General features: G+C 42.9%; 2 protein-coding genes across 2 annotated transcripts; one reads left to right on the forward strand and one right to left on the reverse strand.

The window, feature by feature from the left end:
* Positions 1-842: 842 nt before the first annotated feature.
* On the reverse strand, positions 843-3,206 carry fgf20b (fibroblast growth factor 20b). Its single transcript, XM_053429062.1, has 3 exons — positions 2,506-3,206; positions 2,135-2,238; positions 843-1,990 (listed from the first exon to the last, which is right to left on the reverse strand). Exons 1-3 carry the CDS (start codon positions 2,804-2,806, stop codon positions 1,745-1,747), a joined length of 651 nt encoding a protein of 216 aa, XP_053285037.1. The 5' UTR covers positions 2,807-3,206; the 3' UTR covers positions 843-1,744.
* A 536-nt stretch (positions 3,207-3,742) lies between these two features.
* micu3b (mitochondrial calcium uptake family, member 3b) lies at positions 3,743-21,854 on the forward strand. The gene is made up of 15 exons (XM_053428919.1): positions 3,743-4,003; positions 6,180-6,327; positions 8,679-8,710; positions 8,946-9,024; positions 11,755-11,802; positions 11,887-11,969; positions 12,059-12,130; positions 13,422-13,463; positions 15,222-15,317; positions 15,889-15,974; positions 16,151-16,322; positions 17,727-17,835; positions 19,140-19,297; positions 19,889-19,957; positions 21,351-21,854. The coding sequence occupies exons 1-14, from the start codon at positions 3,743-3,745 to the stop codon at positions 19,955-19,957; spliced, it is 1,455 nt and encodes a 484-aa protein (XP_053284894.1). The 3' UTR covers positions 21,351-21,854.
* Positions 21,855-22,071: the final 217 nt, after the last annotated feature.

Here is a 22,071-nt window from a genome sequence, read left to right on the forward strand (position 1 = left end):
ATGTTCGTTTGGTTGCCGTAATGCTTTATATCGACCTGAGAGCTTTTATTTAGAAAATAAGTGAACTTGGATCTAAAGATTGTAATAACAGCAGTTCAGTATATCATTGAACCTTATATAAAAAGCATACACGTGAACAGTAATACAGCAAATTCAGTTTCATCGTAATAAAAACATTAACTATAAATTTCTTCATTGCAGATAAACCAGATAGGATGAACGCAAAGTTTTCTAACTTCACTCTGCAAATGACGATATATTGTAGAACTGTTTGAGGAGGACTCACTAGTGGAAAAGAATAATTCTGAAATTGCCCTGGGGCATTAACACAGTCCAAACAAACAGCCCATTCCACACTGGCAGGTTTAGAACAGGCAGTGTACTTGTAGATTTAAAGATGCCTTGGCCACCTTTGCATTCCACTGTTTAATAAGACATTTCAACAAGTCTGCAATCCTCAAACTGTCAGCAGAGGTTACTTAATCCTTATCGCTCTGACCTCCAGTTTTATACAGCTGCTAAAGCTGCAGGGCCTGAGCAAAAGGTCAGGTTTTATTTGGTCCTGATCGTGTCACTGTGCAGCCTCGCAGCATTCAGGAGGGGACGCTTTGAAGTTTTATGCGTGCATCGGGTCTTCGACTCGTCCCTCGACATAATGATGTCCATAAAGGAAGACAACATTGATCTCATAAGCAGGTTTATACGTTTAAACTCTAAGAGACGAAGGCTACGAGTAAAGTAAACATCTTTTCAAATATTGCGCTGTTAAAAGTCAAAAGTTGTTAAAAGGAGCCTATAACAAAGTCCCTTCTAATCATACAGGCTGACAAAAAGGCTTTTTAGTCACATTTGGAGCAATTTATTGTTTGAATTGTCAGTACGTCAACTTCAGATTCTGCTTAAAACACAAGTAACAGTAGTTTGGTTGTAATCACTGTCAAAAAGACAAAGAATTTCCTTAAAATTTGATTCACAGTTATCTTATTGTGATAAAATACATTTCAAAATTGGGGGTGTATTCCATATTTTGCTATGTTTCATATTTTTGGTCATATTACAGTGCATCACTGGATGCTTTTTTTTTTCAAAATAAAAGACTTAATGGTACAGTGTCTCAGTCTTTATGTAGTCGATACAATTTCTAGTGGTTTCTCTATATCGCATACTGTAAAAATATATTCTCAAATAAATAAATATATAACATAAATATATGTATCTAAAAAGGAATAAATAAATTGTTACACTTTGCTCTGTTTAAACAGGTCTAGACACAGGTAAGAAAAACAAAACAGAATTCCTTCAAAGTCCTTCTGAACAAAATGTGGCTCTCTGAAGCAGCAGCCAAACGAAAAGTACCAGGTTGTGATACTGCAGATTCCCACAGAGGCCACATGGACTGACTGACGTCTCTGTCCGACACACGACAGAGGAGATGCTCACTGACCATCCAGCTCCGTTTCCTATTCCGCGCAGGTACTTGTGAGGGTCGTCCGGCCTCCGAAACAAATGACCCCCCTCATGCCAAGCGTGCAGACATTCTAACCTGTCGTCCTGGCTGCTGAGAGATGGCCCGTGCATTCCTACAAGAGGCCCCCGGTACCTTTATCCCCTGCCGGCCAGGCTGCTGTCCACCAGCTTGCCCCGGCATCATCCCCTCCTGCGTCCCTCTCTCTCTTCTCTGCTCCCTGCCTGCGAGGGTTTTCAGCAGCTATTCCTGATCTGCACCAGGCCTCCCCTGCAGGTCTCAGCTGTGCCCCAGGATGTCTCTGTACAGCTCCGGTACACGGTCAGGGTCCACAGGCCTGGGCAGGAAGTGGGTAAATTTCTGGTGTCGCCTGGATTTAGTCCCATCCCTTGGTGTCCCATCTTTGTTTAATGCCACAAAATAACGCGTCCCTTTGTCTCCGTGCTTGTAGAGGTTGGAGGAGTATGTGTTGTACCAGTTCTCCTCAAACTGCTCCCTGAAGACACATTCGGCCGAGAGCTTATCCTGAAAACAAAGGAAGCAACACACGACACATGTCATCGTTTCTTAAGAGACATCTTCCTGAGAAATCAAATCCTCCACAAGGGAGAGGCCTGGTGTCATCCCAAGGACAGAAATGTGATGTGAATAATCAAAGGTGATACTTACAGAACCATACAGCTCTCCTTTGTTGTTCATGCCTAGATAGAGTCCGCTGTCCACCCCTCTAATGCTTATCAACCCAACAGCAAGACTTATGAATTCCAAAATACCTGGAGAAGAATAACACAGTTGTTCTGTACACAGTTTGTGGGAGATGAAAGAAAATGATCACTCATCCTGATTCAGCAGATTAAAGCAAAATTAATACATTTCAATAAAAAGCATTAAAGTCTTTGTTAATCTAAAAGTGTTATTTACTCTTTCCTTTCCGATGATTATTTCTATAACTACAGCATTTGTTTTATTATAGCTGCTGCTTACTTTATAATACTTTACTTAATTTATTTATATTTCCATGATAAAATATTGATCTTTACCAAAACGACTGTGGTCCTTCCTCGTCCCCTGCACTGTGCCATCCGGAAGCATTTCTAGGTGAAACCCAGTCCTGCAGTACAACTGTCTCCTCCTCAGGATCCCTTTGAGGTGCGTTAAATCCGCTGCGGTGCTCCGGGAGAGCCTGTCCCCGGGTACCAGGTGATCCCCCAGCAGCAGCGTGGGACTGTCCCCCAGAGGGCTCAGGAAGAAATGGGACCCGACGTGTGCGACACCGTCGATTCCGTGCAAGACGCCTCCAACTTCCCCCAGAGCAGGAGCAGAAGCGGCGGCAGCACCCATCGCGTCAGAGCTCAGTGGGTAAAGTTCAGTGAGAAGGTCCGGAGGGTGCGTGCTCTTGCTTAGTAGGCTACCTGCTTCCCACTGTCACTTATAGTGCATGTTTCCGTCCACCTCCTGCGTTACTGAGCTCACGACCCCGTGGTGCAAGGACGCGTGGACGCACGCGCTTCCTCTCCTCCTCTTATCCAGCATGAAACACTCACCGGGTTCTTGCACCGATTTCTCCCCCTGTTCTTCCTCCTTCTCTACCGCTGCGTCTTCTTCATCAGCTGGAGGTGCGGTTGCTCCTTATGTTGCATTACCTGTGCAGCAGTGGACGGTGATGCCTCGGCCCCTGCAGCTGAGGCGGATGGAGCGGTGCGGGCTGGGGAAACGCTGCAGTGCAGGTGAAGCAGCTCCGGAGAGGTTTTGCGCTCAAAGTGGCAGGGGTGGTGAGGCAGGTGCAGAACCACAGGACTTGTAATGGGCGGGGCAGTCACAGTTCAGACGTGCCCTGGCAGGGATTTTTCCTCTCTCTCTCTCTCTCTCTCTCTCTCTCTCTCTCTCTCTCTCTCTCTCTATCTCTCTCTCTCTCTCTCTCTCTCCGATGTGGGGGGCTTCCACCTCTGAGCTCTGACTTTATATTCTAAACCTCCTCATAGTAAATGTGTGAAACCTTAAATAAAAAGCAGTGATGAGACATGATTTTATAATAAATACATAAACAAATAATCCAATATTTCCTTCATGCACTCTCATGAATGTGACGCCCTTTAATCCTGGAGCGTCTTGGAATAGCAGAGCTATACCCACGGCGTTTCTCGCGAGCTCTCTGCACTGTGTGTATGTGTGTGTGTGTGTGTGTGTGTGTGTGTGTGTGTGTGTGTGTGTGTGTGTGTGTGTGTGTGTGTGTGTGTGTGTGTGTGTGTGTGTGTGTGTGTGTGTGTGTAAACAGACATGGCTGCCCTGCGCAGGCTGATCCCTTCATTCACCACCGGCTCCAGAACAGCAGCGCGGCGGCAGCAGCCCTCCTCTCCTGCGGCCAAGGCGCTCAAAGTCATCGCGGCCGGAGCGTGCGTCACCGGAGCTGCTTGTTCTTCTTATTATTATTGTTATTACTACCGGGGCCCGGTGGTCGGTAGACGCTCCGGACTGGGGAGCCGCGTCGAGGCTCGACTCTCGCATCTGCTGCTGCCGTCAGTTTCTGCCACCGACAAGGTACATTGGAGCAGACTATCCAGCAGTGGAGCTTTGGTGACAACACCGTTTTCTTCAGCAATAGAAAACTGCATAGATCTCTATGTGAGTTTCGGTTTCCGTGTAGGAACACAACGCTGATGACCAAAGAGAAACTGCATTTCCGGTCAATCTCCTCTCTCACGTCTTTACGCACGTACAACTACAAAGATAACAGTAATATACATATGCATGTTATTAATAATAACGATAAGGTCACTATCAGGAGCTATCCACGACCTTTGGTGCTGAAATGGCAAAACGACCCAAGGCATCTCCTATCACGTGACTTAATGATGGCTACCATTATTAAGTGTTTCGCCTGCTTTAGCTTCAGAACTATTACATACTACTTATGAAATGAAGAGAGAATATGTATAGTATAGAGTATTTATGTTCTTTATGAGGTGGACCACAGTGTGGTCTTATGCAAAAGCAGTGACCTGGAGCTTCGGGAAGCTTTTACTGTCAATTTGTGTCGCCACTACATCAGAGAGCAATTCATTTTTGATTGATTAAGATTAGCAACATGGTCATTTGCGAGGTCATAATACATGATGTTATTTCTAAAGTTGTCAGTATTTTTGGCAACTTCATGGAGCTACAGCTGTGGACAAAACAGACAAATGTCCCCTGAGATTAATTATTTTGTATAACTAAAAATAAGGATTATTTTTATAATCCATTTATCATTCATTCCAAAATTGTATTGGTTTGTCACTGTTCACTTCATTAGAAAGTAGTGAGCACGTTACACTTCATTACTATTTAATTTTTAATCATATTAAAAAGTGAAGCAGCAAATCCTCACACCAAAGAAGCTAAAGCAGGTACACAAGTGTGTTTATTGTAAAGCTCAGATTTAGGTCGATTTGCTAAATTGTTCCTTAATTTGTTGAAATCCTCGTCACGTCACAATAGCCACCAAAAGAGAAAGTAAATTAATTTAATTTGTTCCTAATGAAATGACTGGCTGGTGTAGCCGCCTGTCACTAACTGACCCAGCCTGCCTGAATGCAACCTGCCAGTGCTCTCACTGCTCATGACTGGAGTCCTCAGTTGGGGATGCATACGCTGCTAAAGGAGATAAAATAGCCAGAAGGGAAAAGGCCGATGGGAGGGGGTGGAATGAATTGGTGTGTATAGTTTCAAAGTGTAACCTGCTATCGCTAACTTTTCCTGGATTACCAACCCTAGCTTTAATCTACTGCTCACAAGGTGGGATGAGGTTAAATGTTTCACAAATCCAGCCACAAGTTTATAATGAGATGGGTGTGTTTGAGTTTATTGGTTAATCAGTGTCATCAAACTTCACGATGCAGAGAAGATTGAGCAACATTTTGACAAAACACAATGTTGGAAAATACATCTGTGGAGTTTAGGAACTTGTGATCTGCACTTTCTCATTAACTGACAGATTAATCCAAGTCATGACAACATTGCCAGGAAACAGGGAGATTTCTTTTTCTTATTCTGTCTTCCCTGTTGAATGTGTATTTGGCTCTATTAGCCAACACAACAGCACTTTGTATGACATGTGTTGACAACATTGACATGACTTTCACAGATCACAATAAACAAACATGTAAATAAGACCTGGCTTGTCCGCCTCTGTAGCTACAGGAGATTCCGTGTGCGATATCTGCAGGTAGGACGAGGAGGAGGGTAAACTTGACTGGTGTCCACAGGCAGCAGGAATTCAGGGACGCAGGAAACTGGACACTGGGGCTTGGCGGAGGGACTGACATTTGATGAGAGGTGGGGGTGGTTAGAGGGGGTTTAATGGTTAAGCAGAGGGGGGCACACATTCCCTGGGTGTTTGCTCGGTGCCCAGTGGACCTGGCACCACGCCACCTGACGGAGAGATCCACTCTGTCCTCACCAATCCAGCCTCCTTATCTGAACCGTTGTAGGGACATTATCTGGTGAACGGGGATGAAAAATAAGGCTGACATAACATGCGCCCCATTACTGAATTAAAGCATGGGCCTCTTTGTTGTCCCATGTGAGCGCGGCGGCTTTTCGTGACAAGGAAAGCTTCCGTGGATTTCATGAAAAGCATCTTTCAGACAGTATTATCACTGTTGATATGATTTGCAATATTTCAGGACAGTGTGTGTGTGTGTGTGTGTGCTTGTGTGTGTGTGTGTGTTCACAGGCCAAGAGCTACGGTCTGGATGATGGAGACGTGTACATGTCGTCCTCTGAAAACAGATTTCGTCTGTTCAGCTCAGTGGAGTACGACGGCCAGCTCTACATGACTCCACTCAACTTCATTGAATCTGTCACTCTGAATGAACCTAAAGGTGAGTGTGCTCCTGATACTCAGAAACACTAAACTCACAACAGCAGGTTCTTTAACTGAGGACTGAGACATCAACAATTCCTTATATTATTTAAAACCTATTAAAAGCTGCCATATCAGGTCACACAGGTCAATTCATAGTAAGTCATTTGTTAAGCTGATAATTAATTCTTTGTTTAAATAATTTATCAACCTAACTCCAAACTGTCTGTATATGTCACAAACCATTTCTCTTAATGGCTTCACGCTTGGCATATGTGTTCTTAGTGGCACAGGGAAGGGCAGTGTTGCATTTGGTGCGATTGGACATGCAGTGCATTCACTTTTAATAAAATTTGAATAAACCGTCGACCAGTCAGTGGGGGCAGGGCAGTGGGCCTTTAGTTTGCAGAAGGACTCGACTGCCTTCTTCTAGGTCCTCTGATAAAATACAGTAACCGCAGGTAAACATTACCGCCTGATCGTTTTGTAAATCTGGTTGTTTTCATTGTATATATTATCTTGGGCTGACACAGACATACAAGAGAGTCACGGGTGCTGATCTCTTTCATGACAACTACATTAATAGAACAACTTACTTTTTACCAAATTATCTACAAAGTAAAAGCCTAAGGTTCGATTTGCAGCCGAAATGCTTTCTACCGAGCTTCATTACAGAGCTTTTATTTTGAGAAGTCGTAAAGTTGGTTGCATAACAGACACCTGAAATAGCCGTTGTCCAATGTATGAAAAAAAAAAAATAAATAATAAGTTAAGTAAATCATTCAAACTTATATATAAGCCACATATGCAGTAAAAAAGCAAATCAAGTTTTTTGTTACGAAAAACATTGACACTGCACCATCAAATAATAAAAACTGACAGTATATTGTAGAAAATGCATAATTTGACTAAATTACTTAAGACCAACATTACATGATAAATAGCATAATAGAGTTTTAAGTGTGATGTCTTGAAATATCTCCAAAGTTCGAAACCAACCAACAAAGATAACATTTATAATTGCTTAAAAAAGAATAAAAAGAAAAGATAAATATATTTATCCACTCATTATTTTTCCATCTGTGGTAGCAACAGATTCCTATCCATGCTGATCCTTTACGAGTTGGGGGTTGGGGGCAGTTGACATCAGACAAGAGGAGGGGTACACCCTGGACAGGTTGTATCACAGGGCTGATATATAGAGACAAACAACCACTCACACTCACATTATAAGATTCACTTTCTTTATTCTGCTTGTACTGTAACTAGGTGCTGCACTGCAGATGTAACTCAGCCTGCGTAATCTTTGCAGCTCTGAGGAATCAGCTTTATTTGTCGGCGGCCATTTGCTTAATTACACTTCCATCAAGTCATGGGATATACCCCCGCTCCTTCATCCTCCTATTACTCCAGATTTGTTTTAGAGGCCTCTCACTGTTGTTTCCTGGAACATGTCTAGCTGCTGAGGGCCTGGGAAGTGTCATCAGACAATAAGTTGCAGCTTGAAGTGCCTCAGTCATAATAACCTGCATAAAGATAGACATCTTTACCAGCAACCCCACTTTTATGGCTCATTTATGTGGCAACTAAAACTCGCAGGGACCCAGAAAGACCAAACAACTGAACATGGATATCATGAACGTGATGATGAGACGTTGTGATGAGAGCGGTTGATTAGGATTTGTTGTGATTGTTGTGTTGGACCTACATTGAGGAAGGAAAACAAGCAGCACTTGTGGAGGAGTACTTCTTCAGTTATTATCCACTTGTTGATGAAGGCTAATGTGTTGCAAAATGGTAATCATGGTGTTTTATGGTTATATTGTGGCTGTAAAAGAGAGTTTTGCCATTCCTGGGGATATTTAGGATGACCTTGGACATGAACGTTATGCATCAGAGATGGTTTTAATTCCAGACACAACAGAAGGAGCACAGTCCGATGCAGTGAAAGGATTAAGTCAGAACTCAAAGTGCTGTCATGTAAATAATTAATATATGAAACATTACTTGAAAGATCAGATACATACCTGCATACACCCCTCCTTCCTTATTTTGGTGGGGAGCGAGCCATCAAATATAAATCATAATCCCAGCTTTATACGCAGGTTTTAAAATGCGTCAATGGACTGTTATTGTCACCGTTATCGATGTGATTACCCAGCCAGGTGTTTTTTACAATGCCTCCATCTTATCTGCTGCTTTATTGACCATCGGAATGTGTCCAGCTAGATATGCAACTTATGTTGCTGTCCACGTAAACACCGGTTTTCACTTTTGTTTTCCAGTTCTGTTTCACGACAAATATAAAAGTATCGAAATTAAAAACCCACAAAGCCATCAGCTACTAACTACTACCTGTCTTTTCTTTAGGTAGAAAAGCTTGGAGGTCACTTACTAAAAAGGTGAGTTGTTCTTTAGTTAAGTGTTCTACAGTTTACAACTTCTATTGATATAAGATTTGTTATAATGAAAAGGCTACTCCAGTTAAATAAACACAATTTTAATAAAATGCTCTTGGGGAAGATTCTGTGTTTCACGTCTGTGCTGCCTGTAATGTCAGCAAACACTGTGTTATGTTGTGGAAACCCAGGACTTAGAAATGAATGAGTGATCAGGGATTTTCCTTTTCTCTCTCAGGATTTGGACAAGATGTTGGCTGACACTCCGGCTGTTTGGAAAGGATCATCCAATTTGTTTAGGAATCTTCGTGAAGGAGGTAAGGAACCTGCTAGATGTATTAGAGATGTTTACATAAATCCCTTAAATATTCGTAATTGCCCTTTTATTTTTTAAGGCTGTCACATTTAGGTCTTTCATGTGTTGCTCAGTGTGCCCTGTTGTGCACGTCAGCCTGGTGTGATGCAGAGCAGAGAGGGTGTGCTGTAAATACTATCTTATCTCTCCATCAGCCTGAGGTAGATTTATTCTCAGGTCACCTTTGCAGGAAGTCCTAGTCCATTTATAATATACAGGAGGTTCCTCCCTTATATTTTAATAAAAAAATCAAGTAACAAAATGAAGTTTCCTGTAAAGAACAGTTTATGATTTTGTACTAATTGAAGGGAAAATTTAAGTAAAAAGATAAATCATAAATCTTTTATAATTTTTAAAGACAAATGTCATATGAATTGTTAAATGACTGATGACTGAAATTAATTGGAAATAATTAATTGGAATGGTGATACTAACCCTCTATATTTTCCCAATAATTAATAAAAGAAGCAAAAGATTTAGTAAAGAAAGTAAAAATGTATCAAAAGTTATTGGGTCATAAAATCAAGCCTTCAGGAAAGGCTACAAATGGCACTGAATAGACTTGAGTGAAGTTTTAGCAGCATTCTGCAAAATAAATCTCCATTTGTTTGATAGGAAAATAAACATTCAGTTGTTTATTTGCTTCTTTTCCCCAAATTTTAACTTTTGTGCATTGAACCATCAATAATAAAAAACTTTCAGAGGGTGATTTTCTTTTTTGAGAAATGTATTTATAGCTTGGGTAACTTGAATTGTTTTCAGGCATAATGATACATTTCATCACCATTCAATTATCCAGGAGTTGTTTATGTATCGTATTTGCCGTGTGTGACAGCTCACTGAGTATTTTTGGGTTTGGTCTGACAAAATTAACAATTCAGAGATCTCACCTCAGGCTGTTGAAAATGAAGTCAACCTGTCTAATGTCTGTGACGACTTTTGTGCATTTAAGAAATATAATAAATCTAATAATATGCAGTCCCAAGACAGGCAGAAAATTGGCTTAATTTAAAACTCCCCCCCCCAAGTAATTTTAAAATACCAGTAAATTAGCATAGAGAAACAACAAGTAAACATTTGTGATGGCTCTGTATATGAGCACTGCACATTGGAAGTCTTGATGATTGTGTTTCAACCGAGAATCTGAATGAACTTGATGCGGGCAGTGAAACTATCCACTCCTCGACTGCAAACCTCCGTTCAAACTAATGAAAATGAAGTCGCCATTGTGAGCGTACAGGTCTCTTTTAATTTCCCCACCTGGGCCTGCACACTCCGGCTCAGTGTGTCAGACCAGCCAGCGGAGCATCAGATCTCACTGCTCTGTTCTGTCTCTCTCTCTTCTCTGTTGCTTTAGCTAAGTGCCAACGCTGGGATTTGGGGCTTTTAATCCTGCTGTTAAACTTTGCGGCTTTGTCAGGGGGAAAAAGGACGGGATTGATCTGCGAACAAAGCGTCGCTTTAGAGAGCGAGGGAGCTGTTTGAACCCAGCTATGTTGAGACATGTCCCACCGGCCACCCCCCTGATCACCGCGGACATTATGAAGCCCAAGAATGGCATTGGATTACATCTGTGGGACTGCCACTCTGTATGAAGTGTTTCTGTGGAATTCTTTGTATTGTCTAACAACATCTACTCGAGCTCAGAGGCTGAGCCACAGGGAGGAGGAGGTGTGTGTGTGTGGGGGGGGGGGGGGGGGGGGGGGGGGGGGGTCCCTCCAGGAGTGAAGGTGTGTGGTATTGGTGAGACATGATTGGAATCTTAAAAGTTTTTTTCACCCTCCCCAACCCATTTAAGCTTTAGAGGCTTTGAAGCCAGGGATCTGTTGTCATTATAAGGCCGTACCTGCCAAACAGCGAGAGAAGATGGAGCACTTTGTCAGGGGGAATTTCTCGATGAACTTTGTCTAATGGCACGCAGCACTAATTCTCTTTTTCACACCTCAGCTTGTACATTTTTTCCAGTGGTTTTTACATTGTCCTATTAGATGGATACTTCCCGCCTCTAGAGGAATTGTAAGACAGAGTAAAAAAAACTCTCCTCTGTCGCCAGTTTTCTTTTTGTCACTTAAATGCTCCTCTTTCTGAAAATATCTCCCTGCAGCGAAGCCTCTACCTGAATTATTTTCCCATAACACCCGGAGCACTCACCCAGAACTATCTGAGCTGGATTCTCTATCTTCCCCGAGCAAACAAAAGCTTGGGAATGCTTTCAGAGGCAGAGGGGAGAAGCCTCCCGAGTCGGCTGAGATGTCTCCCGACACTTACTCTTCCCCTCTCCGTGTCCCACAACAAAGGGAGCTGGAGGACGGGACACAGAACCCGAATCGGCCATTCTCAATCAGTGACAGATCACTTGAGAATGTATTACACCTTGTTACCCAAACACGATCAGAGGCCGTGGGCTTCAAATTTGTTTGGGTTTGTGTCCAGATAGGTCAGCTCAGTTGTAAAGCCTGTGTTTGTGTGAGAGGAACACCAAGCATGAAGGAGAAGGCACCTTTTAAGATGTTATCAGTGAGAGCGAGGAGATTACTCTTGTCTGCAGGCGTGCACTGTTTCTGTGGACGGCTTATTCACCTCGGCCGCATGACTTTGAACATCTGTAACCGGCTTGTCCTTAATGCTATTTGATGCCGTCTTGTGTGGAAAAGGGAACATCTTGGTTTTTGTTTCTCTTTCTTTTGTTCAGGTGTCTTCAGTTACACAGAGTACCTCTTCCTGCTCTGCATTTTAACAAGTAAGTCAATATTTTAACTCACTTTTGAAATATTACAAGCAGTGTATGAAGGTGACTTTGAAATTGATTTGTGTGTGATCTCAGAGCCCCATGCAGGCTTCAGGATTGCTTTCAACATGTTCGATGCAGATGGGAATGAGATGGTGGACAAAATGGAGTTCTTGGTGGTATGGACCAATTCTTGATAACCAGTTATATAGAAATGTATCTGATCACTTGTTACAATCTGCGTAATAACTTGTCGGCCTTACTCCAGCTTGAAGAAATCTTCCGCAAGAAAAAGGACAGAAAGGAAGTGAGTGAAGACGTGCAAAGGTTGGACCAGAAGGTATGAGTTTCAGAACTTTACAACGGACCAAATGAATGTGTGTAATGTTGCAGTTCTTGAAGAAACTTTCTAGCATCTTTCAGCTCTGTTGTTCTGGTTTTCCACTCTGCAAGGTTTTCTCATCAACCTTGTTTCTAGCAGCAGCAACTGTCAAAGCATAAAAGGCTCTGACAAATTCAAACCAAAGGCTCAATTCAAATCAACAGAGACAAAGTTAGCAACTTGCAGGGGCAGAAAGTCAAACATATTTAGGGATTTAGGGATTATAGAGATTTAGGGAAAACTGTTGGGCAGGTATCTGTTTAAGGGAAATCTCTATAAGATTCCCTATAACAGATTCTGCACGTGACTTTGCAGAATCTGTAAACGAGGGACAATATTCTGGGACCGGAAGGCCTCTGGTTTCCATTTCTAGTTTGCCCAGTCACGTTTGAGCAGGCTTTGGTTGCCCACATGTGGAGAGCTGAAGAGGAACACATTGATCAAAAAGCATCAGATATCTGTTTTTCATTTAATCTGCATTCATTGGGAGATACCTGCTCAACACAGTGGAGCAATTCATAGATTAAGCTGCAGGTATTTGTGTCTGGAGCTGGTGGAGACCAAAGCAGAGGGTCAGGAACATGACTTGAATGCTCAGGTTTTTCTGTGTCTGCTTGAAATTTGTAAATAAGATCTTTTTTCTATCAAGTTAATAAGGTGATGATGTTGTTTAGTTGCTCAAATGCAGACATCCGTCCTGAATGTTGAATTTGAAGCAGACGACTACGTGGTAGATTTTTGCAACACTTGCGGTTTCCTAGAAAGAAGACGGGCGTAGGGTGAATGTGGTCATACAGGGTAAAACATGTCTGAGGCTTTCATCTCTGCAGGGCCGCCCTGTGCCGCGTGCAGGTGGATGAAAACAGGCAGAGCTGAATGGAGCGATAAGAGCGACTCTTTGAGGTCTTATCACACAAACACAACATGGAGGAGCTTACTCTGCAGGGACAAAATGTTAGCATCTCTGGACGGTCTTGAATTAATCTGACGCCCGTATAACCATCAAAAAGATCATTAGAATGGGTCCTCTAGATTTGGAAGTATAATGATGCCTGGCAAGAAAACGAGTTGAGGATGAAGACTGGGTGCATTCATGAAAGCTTAAGGCAAGGAGATTTAATCCTGGTTTAAACTTGACGACTTTAAATTACAAACTCATCTGGATCCATGTTCCTCTTCTACAATACGTTGTGATTTATGAATGGATCTTCTGTCATGCATACACCTTCCCTCTTTTTTTGCATTTCAGCTCCTGCAGCTTTACGGTCAACGCAAATCCCAGCCGCACACTGTGCGTATTGTTCTTTTTCCCTGGAGGAAAATGAACTGTTCTGCTTGTTGCATGTGTTTCTGGCATGAGGTCTCTCTAACCTGAGAACGTTTCTGCATGGTGAAAGAACACACATGTCTCAGGGGCTGACACCTCCCGTGTTTGTCACAGTTAACGCCACACAGCCTCATTCCCGTTCAGTGAAATTGAAATACATCACTACTTCAGCATTATCTGACAAATTGTGTGTGGGGGGGCCGCAGCGCAGATGATTTATGTACCCGTCTTTTGTCAGCGCCGTGAGAGAGATTCCACTTACCTGAAGACTGACAACGTTTTCTTCCGGACCCCCATGTTTTATTTTTACAGTTTCTTGACGAGCGGTATTTGGGCTCGGGTTTCCTTTTGAGATGGGTTTGACCATGAAGGTGCCCGTCAGAGAGGAGACGCAGGGGTGGGAAGAGCACTCAGCACACACAGAGAGGTGCCTACAGCTAACACAGGGGGAGAGCCACCTTTTCAGTGCGCTGTTTGAACGCTGTACCTTAAGGTGTGTCTCTTTTGTTTTGATTCCTCCCACCGTACTGTAGGTAGCTCGCCAGCAACAAGTTCAAAAGTCAGTTTTTTTTTTCAATAACACATAACAGGCACGTCTTCAGTGCTGCGGTTGGGCATTCCCCCGCTATGTCCTGCCTGCAAGTGTGTCGGATCCTTTCACGGGACCGAGCGTGGTGCATTAAAGAGTTGTTCTGTAATTAGCTGTGGGATCATGTCGTAAATCTCCCCCTCTCTGGTGAAAAGCTACGAGGCTCAGAGGAAAAGCTGTTTTATCAGCATTCTTACATTTCCCCTCGGGGCTCGAGAGATGAAATAAAAAGAAAACTGAATAGATAAATAAATATTGTGAAAGCAAGCGAAGCAGTACATGAGAACACGTGTCGACCCTTTTCACTGAGGCGGTGTCGACACTTGACATCGAGGCAGCGAGACTGAATAAGTGATATAAACATGGGTTGGTTTTTTACCTGGGAGTGAGGAATCCTAGTGTTTCTCTGATGACAGATGGTCTGTGATCTTTTTATCGCAGCAGTGTCGACACCAAGCAAGCAATTACAAGCAAAGTGTTGTTGACAGTTGTGTTTGAGTGGAGCTGTAGGTATATCACACCCACGGCGGCTGAGAGAATGAAGTGAGCAGTGTAAACCGTAATAATAATAATAATGATGATTGGTTAATCCAAGAGCAGGAGCGTGACCTCTGGGAGAAAATAGCACCGAGTGGCTTCATTGTTCCAGACAATAATGGGACAGGAAATGTGACGCGGACAAAAGACTAAAGGAAAATTCCAATAGCAAATTAATATCTGCATTTTTTCACAACATTTCCTTACTGGTTGGTTCAGATGCATTGTGAACCTGGCAGGAATCACGCCTCAGATCTTGCGACGACCTGCATGCTTTGGACATGTGTCAGCTGTGTTGGCTCGTCGTCCTGCCAAGTGGCTGCATGCATGGCTGCAGAGCAGGCTCATGTCAGGGCTGACGGGCCTCACAGACACTGGTGTCAGCCCCGCTCTGTTTCTGCTCTGTTTTTCTGAGCAGAAAGATGGATGTCAGATTGTTGTCTCAGTGGATTGCATGCTCACCTGTCTGTCTGTCCTCTGCTGATGTGTCTCCGTCTCCTCACCCTGACTCTACCTTCCATCCATTTTGATTCCCCTTATCCTGTTAACAAGATGTAAATTGTCTTCTAATAGTTGTGCTTCAACTGCTGCCACAGGTTCTTAGAAAAGAGAGTCAGCATGCGGAGGCCCGGGGCATGTGGGATGTTCTCAGACGTGGCACAAGTCAAGTCCTATTTTCTGATCTCACCGAGGTAGTGAAGCGGCTTCTAAGATGCCTCTTCACCTTTGACTATTACACTTGTACAGTAATACTACACTGCATCTCCTTCTGTACCATGTGTCTCTCTTTACTGTTAATAACCACAGTGGAACATGCTCATGATTGGTGCATCTGTCTTCTTGTTATCAGGAGAGCTCACAGAGCTCCTCTAATGTAAAACACCATCTGCAACACAGGGGGAAGCATGTGTAATAAATCTGCTGCATGTTTGTACCGTGAAGAAATGAGAGAAATGCTGGCCCACTGTTTGAAAATTAACCATTAACTCTGAGTAATTATTGAAAAGCTCAATCTGGCTATTAACTACCATCTTCACTTCAAGTTTCAGCTGGTTGAAATAAATGTCTTTGTTAATGTTTAGCTGACACAACAGTGTATCCCGGCTGCTGGAACTGAGATGAGATTTTGTGCAAATGTAGACAAAATGCATAGTGCATTGCATTATTTTGAATTGTTATTGCTATTTTACAAATCACAATATAGTAGGATATTTAACGCTACGAGGGTCGATGAGGCAGCTAACGTTTGGTCCTTCTGATCAGGTGGATGAGAAGACAGAGACGACGCTGCTGGTGCATTTCTTTGGGAAAAAAGGCAAAGCTGAATTGAAATTTGAAGATTTTTACAAGTGAGTTGAGAAACCTTTTGTTTTTGATCATGATGTCCCCGAGAACATTCTACTCTCTCTCTCCTATATCATTTTCACACCATGCAAAACCTCCCAACAGCTCAGCCCTCAGTAGTCTTGTTAGTGTTCCTTTGTGCATGTGAGTTCAGCAGCTGCCGCCCGTCTCGCTCCTCCAGGTTCATGGACAACCTGCAGACAGAGGTGCTTGAGATAGAGTTCCTCTCCTACTCCAAAGGCATGCCCACAATCAGCGAGGAAGACTTCGCCCGGATCCTCCTACGCTACACCAACGTGGCCGACGTCAGCGGGTACTTGGAGAACGTGCGACACAGCATGCCGGATGAAAAGGTGCGCTGCTTTTGCGTCAGATTCCCTTTGTGGGATTCTAGATGTAATCCATTAAAAACGTCACAAAACTGAAAACACAAAACACCCCCTTGGCTCCCCACACTCCCCTCATGACACATAAAGTGTGAAGAATAGTTTGCCTGGCTCTGTCCACAGTTAATCTCACACCTTGTGATTTTAGGGGATGATTGACTTAAATTCCTGTTACTTTCTGTCTGAACAGTCCCAAAGTCCTGAGGTGCCTGCACAAAGCCAACAAAATAAAAAGACACAAATAACTTCCAAGGTCTCTAACCCAAACCAAAATAAAAGGAATCTAACTACACAGGCTTAACATGCTTGCTTTAACGCTCTCAAAGTAACTCAAATATATTACGTTATTTTGTTAATTCAAAACAAGCTCAATTTTTACTTTTATAATCTCATTAATTCGGAAAAACAGAGCAGATATCTTTTTAATCAAGTGATTGCAAGACACTTCCATTAAATTCAGAACTCTTTGTTTTTTTAACAATAATAAATCTACAGATGGATGTAAAACCTAGAAACAGAATTATTTATTTTTATATATATATATATATATATATATATATATATACACACACACTCAAATATACATACTATAATAGCTTATTAGTATTTTACTGCTCTGTTTCTTTTCCTTACCGCTGTGTGAATAAGCTGTTGAGTGAAGCATCCTCATTTTGAGCTGTAATGTGTTCTTCCTCTCGTCACGCTGACCCGTGTGAAAAGACGCCAGCACCTCCTCATCCTCCTCGAGTAGCCTGTTGCTAGATCTCCATTGATAATCAAGTGGGTCTCATCATTAGGCTGAGAGATATTTTATGGCCCTCACCTTGTCCAAACAGCACAGCGTCACAGATTAGCCCCGGCGGGAGGAGGAACTGGTAGCTGTGGGACGGTTGAGTGGACATCAATGGGCTCCGTGTTGGAGTCATCAGCCAGGCCTGAGATGTTTGGGGATTCATCACTTTTTTGTTTTTGTTTGTGCAAGTATCAGGTTAATCTGCTTTAGAAAAGTTTGCAAAACAGCCTGACCTCTTCCCAAAAGCCACAACCCCCCCTCCCCCCACGCCCCCCCTCCACTGCTGACAGCCCGGCGTGTCCATACTGCGCAGGGAAAATCCAGCAGTGTATACTTTTAAGTGTTTGGGTGTGTTATCTATCTGATGGCTACACACACACATAAAGGTCCCCCCCCCCCCCCCCCCCCCCGCAGGATGAAAGCAAGCATATTATTATGTATGGTGTGAATCGGAGAACCATCCTGAGCTGGAGTGTTGACACATGTTCCGACCCTTTGCTTTACGAGGCACTTTACATTTCACAAGGTTAATGTTTCATCAATAAAGACGTAGTTTTCATGTTGTTATCTCTCTGCAGGGAATCACCTTTGACGAGTTCAGGTCCTTCTTCCAGTTCTTGAACAACCTGGAGGATTTTAAAATCGCCATGCAGATGTACAACTTCGCCAACCGCTCCATTGGTCAAGGTAAAGACGAACAGGGCAAAAATACATTTGAGTGTTTTACAATTTTTCTCCTCATATTGAGACCCACTGTTTGGTGCTGCCTCTTTCCGTCCACTGAGGAGGTTGTGTTTTCTCCCCTTGTTTGTTATTTTTTTCCCGTTGGTTTGTTGAATTGTTGGAGGGTCAGCATGATAACACGAAAAACTACTGGACAGATTTCCATGACCCTTGGTGGAAGGACTGGACATGGGCCAAGAATGAGCACATCCAAATTGGCCATAGATCTGGACCAAGGTTCTTTCTTTAACATTGCCAGATAAGGAGTATTTTTTTTTTTTGCTATGAAATAATTAATGGATCTCGATGAAAAGATCTGACACAGTTAGCGGACTGAGGGTGTGTAGTTCCGTGCAGCTTATCGAATTTAAGTGGACGGTTGTGCCATTAGTTCGAGTAATTATTGGTTATAACATGTTATAACTACATGGCCAAAGGTATGTGGACACCTGAATATTACACCCACTTGTGTTTGTGGAACATACTCTAAAAACTGAATTTTTTTATGTCGAAACCCAGTTTGAAGAATTAGATCTCATTCAGCCTTGAACACCAACTGATGACCTGGAGTTCAGTCTTCGTTCCAGTCCCTCCTGTAGGTGTCGGATTGGGGTAGAGGTCAGGGCTGTAACAGTCATATTCTTCCACACCAAATGGAAACCATTTCTTTTATAGACTTGGCCTCGTCCACAGGGGCGCTGACTCCTCGGTGGTATGGTGCATCTATTTTCATCATTTATTTGTCGAGTGTAAAAGAATCTGATTAAATCATCAGGGTCATTTGTCGAGCTTTGAAAAGCTCCTTCAGAGCCACAGAGGACGCAACGCACTTCTTTTCACAGTCTCAGAGTCCTTCCAAGTGAACTGACCTTCCTGACCTCCACCGATCAATGAAGAGCCACTTCATTCGTTTAAGTTGTTTTACATCTCATAACTGGCATTCACTCAGGAACAACATTTGGTGTCTGTGAGTCCTCGTCCTGTAAAAAGCCGGTGTAGCCACGGTTTTATGATTGAATTCTGTTTTGATCAAGCAGCTCAGTCCGTCTCTGTGTCTTTTTTACGAGCATTCATCACAGGTCGGCTTTGCTTTTGTCTTTATGTCAGTAGGTTCAGGAGACACAGCTCAGAATCTCAGAGTTTCAAAGTGGCCTCCCACTTCATCTCAAAGATATCCATGAACTGAGTGAAGCTCACCCTGTGCCCGCAAGCAGAGAGATTAAAAAAGTCTTCTTATATATTGTGTGTCTTTTAATGTCATATTGCAGAGGAGTTTACCCGAGCTGTCTACGTGGCCACGGGCATCAAGCTGACCCGCCACTTGGTCAACACCGTCTTCAAGATTTTCGACGAGGATCACGACGACAAACTGAGCCACCAGGAGTTCATCGGCGTCATGAAGAACCGGCTGCATCGTGGCAAAGGGGTGAGGCAGCATGAATACCGTTTATCTATACAGTTTAACGAAGGAGGCAGGAGAGAAGTACCTGCTCGACCTTCTCTCCACCTCCCTCGTCAGCCTCAGACGTGTTCTCATTCTTTCTGTCGGCTATTTCTCAATGTGTAATCTGTGTAGAGTTGCCAAAACGAGCTCAGAGATGGACTCCTGGCTCCAGAGTCACGTCACATTTAATCTGAAGACAGACAAACAGGCAAATGTGGCTCTATGCTGAGCTCGGAAATGCATGTTTATTTTCAAAACAGGGTGCTTTAACACAATTAGGTCCGCTTAGGCAACTATTACCAACACAAACACCATGTTTCCTGTTTAATTACAACTTTAAGTAGGCCCTACTTATGTCTTTTTTTTCCTTTAGGTAATGGTACACTTAAACAACTCCATGCCATCATGTCTAAATTACACTGCTGCCACTTTTTATTACTGAAACACATCTCACCTCAATGTCTGGGATTAGTGACGTTTGTGAAATCGTACTGCCACCTAGTGGTACATCAGGAAAATGGTCTAATCATCTTTCTCCTTCTTTCTCTCTGTCTCACACACACATGCTCAAAGGGTGTCAGAGTGGGGGAGAAGTTCGTCTCTTTCAAGTCCTGCATGAAGAAGGAGCTTTCAGGCAAATAGGTAAAAGTCCTCTGTCACTGTCAGCCTTCTCTTATTAATGACACAATAATAAAAATGTATGAATGATGTCAGTGTGAGTCGTAAACACAGTTTCCAGCCACACATACTGCAGTATACAATCAGTCTTTTCACATGTGATTTGAGGCCCACGCTCTCCTCGGCCCGGAGCATTAAGTTACACTGTAATATTAACGCCTGATCAACTGCCACCAGATACCAGCTTAAGTCTGCATACATGGGCAGTGAGCAGTGCAGGCTAAAGCCGTATAAATGTTTCAAAGGAAATGCACCTCTCTGCACAGGGCTCCATAATTTGCCTTTGTAACACTTGGGAGAGGACTGGATCTGAATCGGGATGCAATATGAAAATGTCTCGTTTGAGAAATCCGGGAATTTTGTAAGAAAAGAAATAAAATAGCCTCAAAGCATATATATATATATACAAATTTAAGAGCTCTTTGCTACTAATCCTGTTTAGAAGCGATGATTGCTCTCATTGTTGTTTGACCTGGCTCAGGTAAAAACCTTTTAAAAACAAACAGACACAGAGAGAGACCGCTATAGACCTTTTATCATTATCTAGTTAGACCGCCGTAACTGAAAAAGAGCGTGAATAAATAGGGCTAGTGATACACAACAATTACTTCATTTCAATATTGCCAAATTGCTGACATTTTAGCCAAGTGCCAGTAATGACAGTAAAGCGTAACTGCTGTTTTGCAGCAGCGGAGAAGAAGTAATTTCTGGGAAAAGAACAGTTTTATCTGGCGAGGACTAATATACTTTATAGACGTGGTATTAGTTCAGATTGGTACATAGATGTGTGTGCTGATGCCTCCTTCACCATGTCCATGTAATTTCTGATGCTGGTATCGGTAACTCTCTAGTAGAGAGTCTACTTTTTCTCTGTTCAGAAAAAACAGCACATCTCAGCATAGTAATTAACACTTTATATATAATTTCTTCAATCTGCACCAGAACCGTCTGCACTTTTTTTCCAAATGTTATGATACTTTATGTCTGAGGAAAGCACTGATATTCCCAATGGCTTCAACTTTTCCTTCTGTCATGATGCAGCTATTGCATTTCCTCCATTATGTAACTAGCCTGCTAACTTCTTCACACAGATGATTCTCATTTGACGGATTGATTCTGTTTGACACTTCTGCAGAACTGCTGCTGAACTCACTGATCGCTACGAATAAGAAGTGCTGGGAGTTTTTCGCACTCTACTTCCTCTCTATCTAACTTCTGCTGTTTAAAATAAGAAAGAAATGCCTGCAACTTCAGTGTAGATGAGATAAAAATGATGCAGCCCAGTCTTCCTTCCCAACAACGGTCTGTTGGTTTACATTCTAACCCACTTGACTTTTTCTCTCTGTTCTGTCACCAGGTGAAGATCCCTTCATCAGCAGCATGTCTTACAAACGGAATGAACCTCCGCCTCCTCCCTCTTCTCTTATCAGGCAAAAGGGTTCATGCATGCTACAGCGTCTTAATGCATTCAGTTAGAAGTTTTCAAATACACAGGATGTTGCACAAACAGGAAGTGGTCGAGCTAATGTGAAGCCCTTGCAAGTGCTTAAACAAACAAAAGTGACCCATCATGAGAACATCCATTGAACTGGTGTGCTGCAGGACTCTAAATTGCACTACTTACGGATGCCTAACCACTGTTTGCCTGTTCTGAACTATTTATTGAATTATCTACATGTAAATATATTTATTGGTTGTAAGATTTCTAGCACAGATTTGACATATTTATCTAAACCCTTATCCTAAAATCGTATTGCCGCTTTTCCAGTGTGCGTTGTTTGTTGGGTCTGCAGCCCCCTGCTCAGATCATCTTAGGACAGCAGCACCTCCCTCCCCCCTTCATCCTCCTCCTCCCTCTCCTCCTCCACCTCCTCCACCCCCCCCCCCCCCCCCCCCCTCTCCTTAAGCGCTGCAGCTAAAAATCTTGCAGGAATCCCTCAGAGCCAGCAGGCTTGAAAGCAGGCACCCCGTCTGTGGCGTTTTCCACTCTTTAACTACAGGCAGCTAACAGCGTTAATCATTTCTTGGCTAGTAAACATTAGAGCTATTTTTATGCCACTGGCAGGGATGACCTCTTT

This window comes from Pleuronectes platessa, chromosome 8 (assembly GCF_947347685.1).
Source record: "Pleuronectes platessa chromosome 8, fPlePla1.1, whole genome shotgun sequence".
Taxonomy (NCBI): Eukaryota; Metazoa; Chordata; class Actinopteri; order Pleuronectiformes; family Pleuronectidae; genus Pleuronectes; species Pleuronectes platessa.